The sequence below is a fragment of the Homarus americanus genome, unplaced genomic scaffold (assembly GCF_018991925.1).
Source record: "Homarus americanus isolate GMGI-L3 unplaced genomic scaffold, GMGI_Hamer_2.0 scaffold31037, whole genome shotgun sequence".
NCBI classification, from domain to species: Eukaryota; Metazoa; Arthropoda; class Malacostraca; order Decapoda; family Nephropidae; genus Homarus; species Homarus americanus.
Genome location: NW_024722227.1, coordinates 110,382 through 127,485, shown reverse-complemented (window position 1 = coordinate 127,485; position 17,104 = coordinate 110,382). Strand labels below are relative to the sequence as shown.

The 17,104-nt window shown below is 35.5% G+C and overlaps 1 protein-coding gene across 1 annotated transcript in view; it reads left to right on the top strand.

Moving 5' to 3' along the window:
- Nucleotides 1-17,104, top strand: part of LOC121862480 (unconventional myosin ID-like) — a 44,868-nt gene that overhangs the window by 17,210 nt on the left and 10,554 nt on the right. The window contains exons 5-18 of the mRNA XM_042360783.1: nt 342-561; nt 1,352-1,567; nt 2,552-2,755; nt 4,137-4,341; nt 4,860-5,029; nt 6,614-6,723; nt 8,052-8,202; nt 8,791-8,949; nt 10,586-10,671; nt 12,159-12,321; nt 12,487-12,653; nt 14,942-15,107; nt 15,456-15,611; nt 16,418-16,558. Coding sequence (XP_042216717.1) covers nt 342-561; nt 1,352-1,567; nt 2,552-2,755; nt 4,137-4,341; nt 4,860-5,029; nt 6,614-6,723; nt 8,052-8,202; nt 8,791-8,949; nt 10,586-10,671; nt 12,159-12,321; nt 12,487-12,653; nt 14,942-15,107; nt 15,456-15,611; nt 16,418-16,558 — 2,314 coding nt within the window. The remainder of the gene's footprint in view (nt 1-341; nt 562-1,351; nt 1,568-2,551; nt 2,756-4,136; nt 4,342-4,859; nt 5,030-6,613; nt 6,724-8,051; nt 8,203-8,790; nt 8,950-10,585; nt 10,672-12,158; nt 12,322-12,486; nt 12,654-14,941; nt 15,108-15,455; nt 15,612-16,417; nt 16,559-17,104) is intronic.

Genomic DNA, 17,104 nt, shown 5'->3' with positions numbered 1-17,104 from the left:
GTTGCATTCTATATTGAAAATTATAAAAATACAAAAGAAAATGCTCTGGCATATTATACACACATTACAATTATCTTTGCATTAACTTTCACTTTCATACTAGATACATAACAGTACACTCACATACAGTACTGTACAGTATATAAAAATTTGCACTCATAGTTTTTAGATGCACAAATACAACATTGACTCAAGACACAAAAAAATACCACTTTTATCTTTATTGTATTTATAATATGACAGTACTGTACCTGTATTGTGTAAAAACACCTGAGTATTCTTATTAGTTCATGTATTTGTTCTCACTATCTTTATTCTTACAAGTATTTCACTTTATATAGAGTGAAGAACGTGCTCCTACAGTCCAATGCCATCCTTGAAGCCTTCGGTAATGCCAAGACCAACAGGAATGACAACTCTTCTCGGTTTGGCAAGTACATGGACATCAACTTTGACTTCAAGGGTGACCCAGTTGGTGGTCATGTTGAGAACTACCTCCTGGAGAAGTCAAGGGTTGTGTTGCAGCAGCAGGGGGAGAGGAATTTCCACTCTTTCTATCAGGTGGGAACATACTATATTTTTGTACTGTTAATTATACAGTACGTACATGTTTTTAAGATGGTTACATTCTTACTTGTCTCTTCTGCATATATCCCTGCCTTTCTTTCTACCAGCTTCACTTGCTTATAATTTCACTTTTGCACATGTACCTGTGAATCTCTGTCAGTCCCCATCTCTGCCTACCTCAGTCTTTTATGTTTCCCTTCTCTGCAACTACCTGTCTGCCTTCTTCCATACCTACTTCACTTGGTTTTGTAACATCTCTGTATTTGGATTCTTGCCAGAATGTCAATCTGCTGTAATCTCAATACTGTACCAGAGTACAGTATATTGTTGGTTGCATACGTGTTAACCTGTCAGTCTTGTTTGGAAAGTTTTTCCTGTTCCTCTATAGTACCACGCTACATGTCTAATTGTCTTTGTCTTGCTCTGTTTAGCCATTCTTCTGGTATTTCCTAACTTCTTTAGGTATAGTAGTACTGTACCTGGTATTTTTGTGAAGTACAGTACTGTATCATGCAGAACAAGTTGAAATATTTTTTCTATACAGGTATACCAGTTTATTAATGATACTGTGTATAATATAGATATGTATCCTAGGATTAGCCATACATTTTATTGTAAAGTTATTTTTAATTCTTTTGTAGGTAACTTTTTTCCCGGTACCAACTCCATACCAAGAGTCTAGTGGTTATAAGCATATACACAGCATTCCAATACATTTTCAGTCAGTTATATGGAGAGACCATTTATAACTGGAGTTGATCTTGATTTTTCTCAATTTCTTCAGGTCCTGTTTGGAGCCACAGATTCAGAGCTGTCTCGTCTGAAACTGAAGCGTGATGTCAACAGCTACCACTTCATCTGTCAGGGCGGCACACCAAGGGTAGACTCTATTGCTGACAAAGCTGACTACAAGACATGCCAACAAGCTTTCAAGACATTAGGGTTCACACCTGAACAGACTGATGCCATATGGAGAGTTGTTGGGGCTATCCTACACTTGGTGAGTATCTTTAGAATTCTAAAAAAGAAAATTTCAAGTGCTTATTCAGTAAAAAACTGCTATGATTCAATAAAATATACTGTATGTAACTGAGAAGGTTCTCAGTGTGATGGTGTGTACAGTACAGTGAGTTCTGCTATAACGTGTGTTTTGACAACGCGAATTGGCTCTTAACGCGATTTATGAATAGAGGAACGATATTTGTATAACGCGAACGCTTGTTTGCTGTAACGCGATTTTTGCTTACTATTTCTCCAATTTTGTGGTATTAACTGTGAATATGGTAAAGAAGAATATCCCCAAAAAGCGTTCTGGTGATCGCATTCCCGGTGATGATCGTAAAAGAAAGGTTATAACCCTTGAAGAGAAGCTCGGTGTTATCTACCTCAAAATCACCCTTCTCCCCCATCAAGTTATATTCATATTTTTTCAAGGTAAAGTGTTACATTTACTGTATGATTTCATTATTAGATATGAATGTCACATTTATTTAGTCTGTGCTATCCTTTGTGTTAGGCTAACTACTAAATTTTTTTCAATTTCGAGTAGTAATCTGCACCTAACCCTATTTTCTCCATAAGCCCTGTTATTTCTATTACGCGAATTTCTATAATACGATGTTTTACAAGAACACAACTATCGCGTTATAGCAGAACTGACTGTACTGTACTGTAAAGAGTTTTAGACTACATAGAGGATCCTTTTAAAGAATTGCCTGCCTGTTGATGTAGGAAATTCAATTTTGTAAATTTTCTTTTTGTTAAATTTGGTACAGTGGGTACAGTAGCTAAAACAACTGTCTGTGCATACGTTGTGGGAAACACGTAAAATTTTGAAACATATCGAGCCCCGCCTGCACAGATAGTTGTTTTAGCTACTGTACAGTCCGTGTATATTAATAATTGCCCATGAAGTGTGGAAAATTGTCTTAAAACAATGACAGATATTCATTTAAATTTATGCTTTTTGCCTTTATTCCTTCAGGGCAATGTTGAATTTTCCTCTGGTGGAGATGAGACCCAAATTCAAAATCCCAAAGTTGTGAAAAACATCGCAGAACTCCTGAATGTCTCCCCAGCTGATGTGAACAAGGCACTGTGTCATCGAGTCATTGCAGCACGTGGGGAGGTCATGGAGAAACGACACACAGAAAGTGAGGCCAGTTATGGTCGTAATGCATTTGCAAAGGTGAGATATGATGGTGATTTGTAGTTGAGGTATTGGTAAAGGTATCATTCACTTAATGTAAGTAATTAAAACTATCATTCATTGTGGTGTAGTTTAATAACTATGTACACAGTATTGTACTTTTTCATTTCCTATTACTTTTGTAGTTTTAGTGACTTGTTTCTGTTGGATGGATCACACATGTTTTTTTTATGTAAGCATCGGGAAAGGAAACCTCCAAGCAGGGTCAGCTCTAGCTTCTGAGAGGCCTTGTACAAGATAATGGTTTTGGGGGGCCTCATTCCTTAGACCAGGGGTCACCAAACTACGGCCCGCGACGTCAGTTCATCAGGCCCGCCGTGATAGCTCCGCCTACGCTCTGACGTTACCATGGTTTCCATGGCTTTCGTTCTGGCTTGCAAGTATTGAACAGAATGATTATGCGGCCCGCGCTCGTCACTCTTTCAGTTATCCGGCCCACTGTGAAAAAAGTTTGGTGACCCCTGCCTTAGACAACCCTCCCATCGTGCCCAGTCCCTCACCCAAGTACAGTATATTCCTAATTTTCTATGAGAATGTTATCTTGATATTGTTATACAAACATACATACAAATATATATATAACAGGAAGGTAAATCAGTATCAGTTGCCAGGTTTTTATAAACAGAAACCGCCAAAGCCCAGACTGATGGGCGCCAGAGGGCTGAAACACACTTGCCAGCAGTTTTGAGATGCGCACACTACACGACACATCAGAATTGAAATACGAATTCTACTAAACAACAAATATATTGTTGTTTGTAACCCATATGCCACTTTCCATAACAACTGGTTGGCCATTACTGTAGTGATCATCCATATGTTCGACCCACTTCTTTGTGTTGTAATTTCATTCATTGCCTCACATACTGTTGGTACACACTTATTAATTTTTTTTTTGCTAAATTATACTCGAGTAATATATTAAATGATGCATAAAGAATCCAGTCTTGTCACTTAAAACTCTTTCACATGTGTATCAAGATTTCTTCCTGATCCTGTTTACAAATACATATTCTTAAAAGCTCTTTGTGTACTGTGCTATGATGATGTGTGATAAACTGTAATGTATCCTTGAGAAAGGTGAAGTTTGCATGTCATATAGGTAAGCAATCACTTGTTTTAGTGTACTTTCCACAGCACCATGGATTCACTGTCCACTGTCTTGTCATTTCTTTCATTTTACCCATCACAAATTTTTTCAGTCTCCCCTTTTGAGGTAACCCATTTTTAATCTGACTCGTACCCAAAACTATACCCTCACATTGAGCTGACTGCTGATTATTTATGTACTATTTTATCATTAACTGTTGCTTTGCTCAGTGTAGTTCTTACTCTTCTAAGAATACATAATATATTGCAGGCCATCTATGAGCGACTCTTTTCATACATCGTGGAAGGAGTGAATAAAGCTATTGAGGTCCGCTATGAAGGCACAGCTGCCCGCTACAAGTATAACACTGTCATTGGCGTGTTGGACATCTATGGGTTCGAGATCTTTGAACGCAATAGTTTTGAGCAATTCTGCATCAACTATTGTAATGAGAAACTACAACAGCTATTCATTGGTGAGTTTGTGAAGTTCTGAACCGTTGAGATGGATCTTTAACTTCTTATATATTGTAATTTAGACAACTAACTGAACCCTGAGTGTGTCTTACCCATTTATGATTCTCGTTTTCTCGACTTTTAAATCAAATTTATTTCTTGTATGTGTGATATAGATTATGACACTGTATTTTGTTAAGTATCATTAATTGTTTTTTCCAGGTAATTTAGAAAGATATTATGGAACAAAAGAATGAGATGTTATATAGGAACCACTTAGTTGTTCCTTTCCCATTCTAGTTAACTGTATAACAACAGTTGAGTGAAGGAGACTACCATGTAGGAATTTGTCACTGAATTTCTTGCTGTAATGGAGATACTGTAATATTTAACTGTGATTTCCCCTAACAGCTGCACAAATATTTATGCTTGTTGTTTCATGCACCCCTACTTGTCCTTCTCACCCATACATTAAATGTTTGCTGTTCAACAATGAAATATAAACTAAAATTTTTAATGAATTTTATATCGTCCCCAGAACTGGTGTTAAAACAAGAGCAGGAAGAGTACAAGAGAGAAGGTATTGCTTGGCAGAATATTGAATACTTTAATAACCAAATTATATGTGATTTGGTTGAGCAGTCACACAAAGGAATCATTGCAATCATTGACGAGGCTTGTCTCAATGTCGGAAAAGTGACAGATCAGGTAAAGAGTTTTGTTCAGTATCATTTATTTATACTTTACATTGAAAATTGTTTTAACATTTGTGTTTATAGCACATAGGTGTTAGGCAGTAAATTTCACCTATTTCTTTAGAAGGAAATTATAAATTTTTATGAGAAAGACCCATTTTAGCCAAATTACTGGCACCGAGTCCAGTTGAAGGTGGGTGATGGATTTATTACATCTATTTTTTGTTATGTGTGACTCTATCTTAGTGGTTGATCCTTTGCATCACAAGTGAGATGTCCTGGGTTTAATTCTTGGCTGGAGTGGAGGACTTGAGTTCCATCCATTTACAGTAACCCTTGCATACACTCTGCTGTAAAACAAGTATACAGTATTATGTGCTCCTGCCAATGGTGAGACAACTCTTTGGTGGAGTAGCATCCTTATATGGGGTGAAGTAATCCACTAACTGCATTATGCTTAACAATCAGAGGATCATCACCTGTCCAGCCAACATGCACCACAAACACAATAAGGCTTTTAAGAACAAGAATTTTTTTTATAGTGTGTAGAGTTTGTTAATAGTTGTATTGTTTTGTGTGTGTAGCCTTGGGTTTGATCATACATAGTAGTGTTTGTAGTTCAGTAACTACCCCGGTAAAATATTTATTTCATAACTGCAGGGTTTACTTAAGGTCATATGTATCAGTTTTACCTGTGTGGAGCATTTGGCCTTACCAAACAATAATTTTGTTTTAAACACTTCATATTATAGTAAGCAATATTACTAAAGTAAAAAGTATTTATATTTTTTTTCAATTATCCCAGTTAGGTTGAAAACATAGTTTTAAGTAGTTGCATGCCTTAAAGACCTTATTTGTTGGTGCAGCATTAAAACCTCAGTAAACATATGTAAAGCTGACGAGTAATGCCTGTACACCTTGAAAGTGCCTTATATAATTGTCAAATATATTCTTGATTATATGTATGTATGTAATAATAATAATAATTAACGGTTTATTAAAAAAGTTCTGCAGTCCAAAGGCTGAAAATATACATTCGACAAAAATGACTTATTACAGTACATACAAAGACATGGGCGCCCGGTGGTCAAGGATGTAGTGTGTGTATTATATGTACCGGTATGTATGTTATTCATCATACTGATACTTACATCACTAAATGAGTTGAACTTTTAACTGTTGGAGTATTATAACTTGATTTTTCTGGAGGAGGAGGTCGCCCTGTTTCAGAAGCGGACTTAGGTTTTCAAGAATTTTGTTTAGAGTGGTAGCTTAAGCATTATTGATACATTTTACATTTTCGTTATAGTTTATAATTTGAAGTTTAAAAAAATATATATAATTTCTGACATTTCAAATTATTTGATACATATCATTGGTCTTGAAGGTATGAATATAATTTATTATGGTAATATACTGTATACTGGGTATTGTATATTATATGACTAGCATAGAACACAGAATTTACTGGTCATGGATAAACTAGCTCTTTTTACTATCAGAAAAATTTAACTTGAATAAGTATTTATATAAATGATAACAGAAAATAAATGATGAGTTGATCAAGTGATTCATCAAATTTGTCTTGCATTTTCAGATGCTTCTTGAGGCTATGGAGAACAAACTGAAGGTCCACAAACACTTCACCACTCGCAAACTCTCACCTATGGACAAAGAGCTCAAGCATGTAGAAGAATTCCGCATCAAGTGAGTGACACTTCAGCTTGGCGTCGTTGTTTTGGGCATTAGAGTAAGGGAAAGAGTACTATTCAATCAATATGAATGATGAGAACTACCAAGTTGATATTGATTCAATGATTTCTTTGATCACTTAAGAGAGAATAAAGCATCAACCTGTTGGCAGTACAGTAGTTACCAGTAGGTTTGAATTGGTTAAATATGACCGTAGTAAATTGGTGATATTTTGTTTTTTGTTTTGTTTTTCCAGCAATTATTTAGTCATTATTCTTCATCTTTAAGTATCAATCATTATTTGTTCTTCATGTTCATACAAAGCTTTCATTCATGGATCTTGTGGAGGACTGCTGTATTTCACATTTGTAAAAAATTATAATTGATTACTAAATATTCAAAATCAAAGACCTACATTGAGTGAATATTGAAAAAAAAAGACCTCCCAAATTTTCCTAAATGTTTTTATTTTTTGAAACATACCCAATACTGTATATAATCTTAATATTAAATTTCTCAGTTTATCTTACAGTGAAGGGCTGACCAAGAGTTTATTGAAAAAATTAGTCAAACAACTTTTATATCCTAATTCTCATCAAATCCTTGTCAGAGAAAGAATCTCCATCATTGTGTTTGGAAATAAATGTAGGCTCTTTACATGTTCTCTACTATTCTTTAATATGAAAGAAAGTTATTCCTATTACCGGTAGGTGCTATTTGGTTAAACTCTGGTCTTGTGTGTGTTGAAAAATAAGGTTTGTATTCTTACTGTCGAGGGTTTAGCTCGTTTCAAGAATGCTTAATCCAAGAGTAAATGTAAAAAGTATGTAACTGGTAACAGTTAGACGTGTAAAACTGCAAGTAACTGTACAGTATATATGAGTTTGTTTTTTGTTTTTTCTTTTTACGGGGAATAGCGCACCTGGGCACAGGTCACCGACCTACACCGGCACCCTTCACTATATCTACAATGATAAATGTGGCCTATAGCCTACAAAAGGTTGGGGACCACTTATAAAACCTATAAACCTTGTACACTTACATGTGCAGTACAGTATTTACAGTATTATCTCTATCACATGGTTACAGACTTGACTGACTTGTTGTTCATACATAGACATGTAGCACCTGTCCTTGCAGAGGTTTAGTAGCTTCTGTCTCGTTTAAGTGAAAAGACAAAGACCTGTAATATATGTTACCTAATGGTTGTAAGGAGGGGAGGGGGGGGGGAGTAATTTTAGCCTCAATTTTCTGTTTGTTTATCTTCTAAATACACTTAACATTTAAAAGGGTTAGTGGCTGTGGATTTCTTAATACATTCTGAAACTGTTCACCCACTACAGACACTATGCTGGAGATGTGGTGTACTGCATCAATGGATTCCTGGAGAAGAACAAGGACACACTCTTCCAAGACTTTAAGAGATTAATGTACAGTTCCTCTGATCATGTTATCTCTAGCATGTGGCCTGAAGGAGCCCAGGACATCACTGTGGTAGGTGTGAGCATCTCTAGCTAATACATAAGGGTAGAGGAGTACCATGGTCTTTGATGCTTTGGTATACTTACTCCTGATTTTTCTGATATTTAATGTGATAAATATAAAGAAAAAATATATCTACGGTATACATATAGAGACAGAGTTAAAAATCTCCTCCCATTTGTCTCTTGATAAAAATACATTATATCTATTATGGGTAGCCTTTTCTCACAGGATATGATACCGGGTAGTTACAAACAGTATAATCACTAGGAGGAGGTTTAGCAGTATTGCAGATTGTAATACTGTACTGTAATTATGAAATGTTTAGTAGGTCTACTATTAAACTTGGTTAGAATTATGTTTCTCCATTTATTAATGACAGAGATAGTTGTACAGGAGAACACTGCTCTCTCTCTCTCTCTCTCTCTCTCTCTCAGATCTTTAAATACATTCCAAATAGTATGCTGTACAGTACATAGGAATTTTGTTCTAGTGAGTGGTACCTATCAGTTGAGTTCAAGTAATGGCAGCTTACAGCTTGATTATTAAAGGCTGTGTATGTTGGTGTTTATATTTTCTAAAACATAAATTATCTTGCAGACAACAAAACGCCCCCTTACAGCTGGAACACTGTTCAAAAACTCAATGGTGGCTCTAGTGAAGAACCTGGCTTGCAAGGAGCCATACTACATTCGCTGTATAAAGCCCAACGACCAGAAGTCTCCTGTCATCTTTGACCAAGAACGAGTCACTCACCAGGTATGTGTTTTTTTTTAACTGGTTTTACTTTACAGCGATATGAATACCAGTTTATCCTAATACAAATTTCTACCATTATATTTTATACCAAAGTCCTGTTGAATTTGATGCATACGTGGACTCTCAAAAAGCACCATACTGTGAAGAGAGATAGAAAGTTGTAGCTGTATGGAGAGTATGGCATGTTCTTAAGGCTTCTGTAGAGCAGGCATCAGCAACCTTTTCTTAGTCATGGGCCGCTTTACAATTTAGGTATTTTTTTGCGGGACTACCCAACAAAGTTTAGTGGTTGTAATGACCCTTGAAAGATTTTAATTACATTATTTCAATGCTAATTACTTGGAAACTATGGGTTTCCAAGTTGTGTTTTTGTATTATTCTGGAAGTACTTAATTATTTAAACCCTTTAAATTTCAATTCCAAGAGAAAAGTATATTTCGGTCGAAAAATTACGAAGACATATGGCTTAATATTTTGGCGATTTAGGCCAAAAATTTGATTTTGTTGAAAATCTCAGTATAGGTACTCCTGAGCATGCTGATTCCTAATCTATGGTCCACGATTGGATTGCGGGGTAATAGGTGGTTGTAATGACGCTTGGAAGATTTTAATTACATTATTTCAATGCTTATTACTTGGCAACTGGGTTTCTGAGGTGCAATTTAGGTGTTTTTGTGTTATTCTGGAAATTCTTAACTAGTTAAACCCTATGTGACCACTGCCTGTGACACCCACCTGGACTTATCCAACCTTAGTTAATTCTTAAGTGGCCCACTGCCACATAGCAGCTATTCCAATCAATAGACTGCGCCGAACTTGGCCCGTAAACTCACACAGGTTAAAATGTTTATATTGTTGACTATTTATACTTATTTCACTGTTTCATTTTCGTATTTACTTACTCTTAGGTAAAAAGACAGTAATGAATTGTGTGTGAAGATTATTCTATTAATAAATATTTCTTTACCATAAATTGGTTGCATTTACCTGAACTGCTGGCCACGTTAAATAGAATTTCTCGATCACTCTACGGGCCATACAAACATATGGTCCGGCACAGGCTGCCCATGCTTACTGTAGAGAATGAAATGCATATAGCTTCAGGAGGGAGAGTTTTGTTATAGATTTTGCAATACTGTACAGTATATCAAGGCCCTGTTATGTAACTAACCATAGAATTTATTTGAGGATGATAAGACTGGAGATGAGTGGCGAGCCATTTGTATGGACTTCGACACCATTCCTATCATTATAACTAAAAAATGTGGGTTGAATTTTGTATTTTTCCTTGATTTGCTCTTGAGTTTTCACTTTGTCAAACAATGGTTTCATATTGACAAATGCCTCTTTCTTTTAGATATGATGAAGAAATGGATAAAGTAGTGTGTCTGTGTGGAGTGACTGAGACTATATATAGAAGTGATCTTATGATATCAGAGAGACAGTGAATAAATATGTAATATGGATAAAAGGAATTACAGGTATTGTTATTTATGGAGGGTTTCATAAAATGTGTTGAATTGGTGGTATATGGGGATAGTTCTGTACTGTATATGCTAGCCATTTATATTGCAGGAAAAGGTCTCTTGATATTGTTTGATTGGCAAAAGTAACATTTATAATTTTCCTTTGACAGGTAAACTACCTTGGTTTGGTGGAGAACTTGCGAGTGAGAAGAGCCGGATTTGCATACAGACAAAGTTATGACCGGTTTCTAAGAAGGTAAGGTGGTTCACTTATTTATCCCAGGGTTGCAATGGTTATAGCTTTTAGTGAAATTAACTGTTGCACAAAAGCAAGTCTTTGGTAAATTTGTAAATGTCATACCAGTCCTGTGAACATGGGAAGCAAGGTCATATAATTTTGAGAGAAAAGCAAACTAGAGAGTTTTAATTTCTTGTAGTTCTATGTAAACTTTTTGAAATATAAACATGGGGCAAATTTCAGTTGATCTATACTACTTTTAAGAGTAGAGGAGTTCATGTTGTCAATATCTACAGATGGTTTTGAGGTCACAGACAGTACGCCCGGATAATTCACGGATTTTTATTTCGCTGTCCTCTGTTATTCATGGAAGCACGCTGGATGTACCCAAGATGCATTTTTGCGGCTGGGACAGGGGACCATTCATTCTTGAGACAGTAATTTCCTTTACCTGTATTGTACAAACAGTAATATTTCCATTAGCTGGAATCCCTCAAACCCAGAACTCTCCGATGGCCAGAATTGGATTTTTCTCTGAAAATTGTTCCCAAAGTCGGAATTTTACGGAAAATTCCGGGGATGAGGGATTTTTTTTCCGGGTTTGAGATATGAAAATCAGGTGCATTTTTCTGGAAATTCCGAGAAAAATTTTCCGTTACCCTGAAATTTCCGGGGATGAGAGATTTTTTCCGGCTTTGAAAGAATCGTCTCGTTATCCGGAAATCTCTAATTCCCGGAAGTGTTCTGTACCAATTGTTCCGGCTAACGGGGATATCGCTGTATGTGTATGTGTATAGACACACACACACAAAATACATACAAATAAATAACAATGGGAAAATCCTCTCACAAATAATCAGAAAGAAATGTATATTAATAATGTTGAGTCTACCCTCAAGTCTACTTCGTGTTTTATTATTAATAAAGCACGGAGTAGACTTGAGGGTAGACTCAACATTATTAATATACATTTCTTTCTGATTATTTGTGAGAGGTTTTTCCCATTGTTATTTATTTGTATGTATTTTGTGTGTGTGTGTGCCTACACACACACACATATACTGTATATACAGTACAGAGTACAGGTAAAAGAAATAATTGTCCTAAGGGCAAACATATAAAGGGAATACACATTTCTTTTTACACAAGTAAAAATGTAAACCCCCCCCGGAAAAGCAAATGTTATTCGTGGATTTGGCGATTCGCTGCCATTTTGAGAACCTAAGCCCCACGAATTTGGGGGGGGGGCTGTACTGTAGGTTAGTGATTCAATGAGGATTATTTGTATTTTGTTGAGCCTTTTACATTTTAGTATGAATGATGTATGAGGAAAGTAAAAATACATGTGAGGATTCTATAAATTCTCTCTCTTTAAATAAAATTATATGCACAAAAGATGAAAGATGATGAGAAATTTTTTGTTAATCTCTTAATTTCCTTAGATTTTTTTTAGTGGCAATGAGATGTATGGATAGACTTCTTATACGCCACTCTTATTTTTTCAGATATAAGATGATCTCTCAGTATACTTGGCCTAACTTCCATGGTGGTAGTGACAGAGAGGGGACCAAGATCCTGGTGGAGGAACAGGGCTTTACCAATGATGTTAAGTACGGCAACACCAAACTCTTCATCCGCTCTCCACAGACACTCTTTGCTTTGGAACAGGTACCAGAGTAAAACTCTTTTGTGTGCTGTTAATATACACATAGCAAAAAATATCTGAACCGTGGTACTAATGATTGACTAACAGTAAATGAAGGGAAAGAGTGTGTTTATTTGAAAGAATGGAAAAGAGGTACTGTATTATATGATTATGTCTCAATTTTGTAGGGAAGAGCAAAGCTGATCCCAGGAATTGTGATCTTCTTACAAAAAATGTGGCGAGGAGCTACGTGTCGAATGCACTACAGACGCATGTGTGCTGCCCTGACCATCCTGCGCCACTACAGGCTCTACAAGATGCGATCATACATGTTGGAACTGAACAGAGTATTCAGGTGAGAATTGTGTGGCTTTGCTAGGTTAAGAAACACAATTTTCTTCAAACAAGCAATGCCTTACAGACAAATAATTTTTAATATACTGTATGTGTATGATGGGTAGGAGTGTATATTCAAATAATATTAACCTTGTTCCTTTATCTAATTGTCCACTTTGTCTGTATGGAATGGCTTAAGATACTAAGGTCATCTCTTGAATTTCTATATACAGTATTTACCAATCAAGTTTTCTGATTATCCGACTCCTGTTTGTGACTTCAAAGACACACATCATTTTGCATCTTTCACAGGAGTATAGTAAGGTAGGATAAGACTTGTACTTTCAATGTAATTTTAGTTTCCAATGCTTAAGGACTAAATAATGTACAGTACTGTGTTGCTCCTGGTGAGGTAGTATGCACAACAGGAAAAAAGAAAAGAAGTATACGCTCTATTTGAATGGATGAATGAATCCGTGAATGAATCAATCAACTGAGTAAAGTGAGAAGTGTTTGGTCATTTAAGCAGTATGGGAGTCTTGATTTATTTTATTTCAGTCAGAAGTGAGGATGAGTGCATATTCTTGTAGTGTCTTTTAAGGGTTAGTGCTGCTAGGTGTTTTGATTGATGAAATATTAGTAACCAGAATTTTAATGCTAAGTATTTGAGGTGACATTTGCATCTGTAGACTTCACATATACAAGCTATATCTTGATTCCGAAAACTAACAGAGCTCGACGTGGCCTACCAGACCCAGAGTCCGAGATCCGGCACCCTGAGTAAGGCTTTGTCATCTACTTCATCCCAAGTGTTCACACATTATTATTTTAGGAGTAGTGTTGATTTCTGATGATGTTTCAGCTCTTTCTCTTTTTCCCCCAATATACCTTGTGACACACACATGCCTCTAGTATGGGACACAAAGTCATATGATGTATAGTACAGTGATGTCCATGTGGCATACAACCTTACAACTTGTTGATTAATATTATTTAGTACTGTAATTATTGTAGGACCAACATTTCTCTTTAAAAATGTAGTGTTTATTCCTTCTAATCCAATGTCAAAGTGTGAAATAGATTTAGAATTTTTTACTCAGGCATAATACTGTATTTTAGAAAACTTGAACCTAGCGTAAAACTAAATTTCATATTTTCAACTTGATTTTTGTATTTACCGTTAATATAAATATTGACAGCTACAGTAATATAGTAGCCTTTTATTCCCAGTTGCATCAGTTTTGGTGTAACTATTGTAATGTATCCATGGTGGCTGATATACAAGATGTATATCATAAAGTATTTTAATCTTGTATATTGTATTTGTTGATTTTATTTCTTATATAAGTACAGTACTGTATAAGTACTGTATAATGTTAATTTTATGCCTTGTACTATTACCTGAGATTATTCTTAGTTAACAGTAGTAATGAGATGTTTACCATTTCAAGAAATCCTTGTACTGAATAATTACTCCAGAGCATGCTGATTTCGAATATATGGTCCACAATTCGACTGCGGGGTAATTAGTGTCTGTAATGACCCTTGGATAATTTAATTATATGTTTCAATGCTGATTACTCACCAACTGTGGGTTTCCAAAGTACGATTTTGGTGTTAATGTGTTATTGTGTAAGTACTTAATTAGTTAAACCCCTTAAATTTCAATTCTGTGAAAAAAGTATATTTTGGGTGAAAAATTACCAAGGTATAAGGCTTACTTTTTCGACAGTTTTGGCCCAAATATTAGATTTTGTTAAAAATCACATTATAAGTACTCCAGAGCATGCTTATTTCGAATATATGGTCCACAATTCGATTGCGGGGTAATTAGTGTCTGTAATGACCCCTGGATAATTTAATTACAGTATATTTTTCAATGCTAACTACTCGCCAACTATGGGTTTCCAAAGTGCGCTTTTGGTGTTAAATTGTTATTCTGTAATTACTTAATTAGTTAAACCCCTTAAATTTCAATTCTGTGAAAAAAGTATATTTTGGGCGAAAAATTACCAAGGGGTAAGGCTTACCTTTTTGATAGTTTTGGCCCAAAAATTAGATTTTGTTGAAAATCACATTACTGTACAGCTGTACTTGCTGAATTTCTTTTCTATTATTTTCTTTTAGCATTTTATATCTGATTCACAAAACATTTTCTGTTGTACTAATAGAATATTAATATTTGTAAATAGGAACAGTATTCAGAAGTACTAATACAAATGCAGTTGATATGGGATAATAAATCTTATGAATATTGTCGAGGCAAAAAGTTGCTTAGAAAATAATACTAAAAAAAATTTCCATCAGGAATGTGAAACAAATGCAGGACTATGGAAAACATTTGCGTTGGCCAGCCCCGCCCCTGGTGTTGCGCTCAATGGTGTCAGATTTCCAGAACATACACAACCGATGGAGAGCTCACATGACCCTCTGCAATGTCCCCAAGACAGATTGGCCTCAACTTCGAATCAAGGTACAGTAATACATTAATTTTTTTAATTACCTTATGAAGAAACAAACTATGTACAGTATATTTTTCCTTTCCCATATGCCATTGGTGAATGAATTAATTAACCTAAAGTAATAAAGAATGTATTGAAATGGATCATTTGTTATGACTTCACCAGGAAGCCTGGATGAGGTGATTCTCCATTTTTGAGAGCAAAAATCATGGATACTGTGGTCAGACACCTCTTGTAAATAAAGACAAAACTTTAGTAGTGGAAGTATATCAGATTTTCAGGCAGTATCAAAATGCATTTAAATCAAATTGCTGTTATTTATGACACTAATATACTAACATGATTGTGGTATTTGACAGGTTATTGCTGGAGATGCACTGATGGGAAAGCGAATAGACTGGGGTGTTCGGGAGAGCTGGGAAGGCAACTACTTGGCCACCACAAAAGAGAACCCTGAAGCTTCAACCTTCCAGTCTGCTGTCAAAAACATGAGGAACAAAGATGGATTCAGGGAGGTGAGTGTAACCATAACTTCGATGAGTCAGTAAAGTTAATATACAAGAGGGATGGGATTTGGAGGTGAAAATTATGTTTTATAAAAAGGAGATTGTGAGGGTGTGTGGTACCATACAAAGACTTGATAAAAATTTAATTTCTATGTGAAGGTTTATTGGGGCAGTTAATATGAAATAAACACTGGAGGCTTATCACAGAGATATGGAAGTTGGCATTACAACAACTGACCCAGGTTGCTGTACAATTTCTGGAGTTGCATTCTTGTAGTATAATTAGAATGAGAATGTTATCCATAATGCATAGTTTAATGTAGTATCTGTGTTGAAGGTTGGAAAATTCCATTAAAACTCTTCCATTTGGTTACACTCATGCATGGCAGAAACAGTTTCTTGCTGAGGTTTTGGAACTACAGTATATTGATCATTCAGATATGAGAATCAGTTGATGATGTGAATAGAAAATGAAATAGGATCATTTTCAAGGAAAGAATTGAGAGAACTATATAATAAATTGTCACTCATGGATCAGGTACATTGGTAACAGAGTTAGTGTGCACCATACATGGATTCCCCTTAAGAGTGTCTCAACGGTGTCTCAATAACCAGCTTTAAAAATACTGTACACTGTTTAGTATACTGTACACATCTGTACATACAGTACATAAACAAGTACTGTACTGTATTTATGCACAACACTAGCAAAAATCTGCTGGCTTTTAATGGGGCTAATTAAAAGTATATTTAGTAATTTTCAATATCATGAGAAATAAGTTTTAAGATTATTTAAACAATGTTGACTTTTGCAGGTGTTGTTCTCTAGTTTGGTGCGGAAGATCAACAAGAAAGACAAGATGGCCGAGCGTGCAATAATGCTGACAGACAAACAGATATACAAGTTACACAGCAAGACCTTCAAGCCTCTTAGATCTCCCATTCCCATTTTAGAAGTAGGTGAACTATATTTCCTTATTGATAGAAGCTGAGTTGTGTTGTCTTTGCCTTAATGAATTTTATACTCTGCTTACCAATTACTTAAGATGTTTATATTGTGAATGTACTGAATATATGTTATTAATTTAGTTTGGAAGTTTTAGTGTATAATGCTAAGATGTATTTGATAAGCAGAACTGCACTTTGTAAATATGCAAGTAAGACGTTGGAAAAAAGTTAATGGTGGGCGGGGTGTGCCGAGAGAATAGATTTTTATGTGGGTTATGTACAATGTAATAAGATGTATTTAAAGAATTTAACACAGAAGACCCCTTAAGATAAGTGTAGTATTAGATGATGATAACATGAGTACTGTTAGATAGATCCAGTCCTTTATTTAAGAGGTCCAGGTACATAAATGAGGTTCTCATAAGGTATAATAACATAATTAGCTTTGAAGAGTGAGAAGTCCATGATTTATGTGTTAATATTAGTGCTGAGGGGGAGGAAATTAACTAGCATGGATGCAAATTCAATACACGGGGTCCCCGGGTTACGAACGG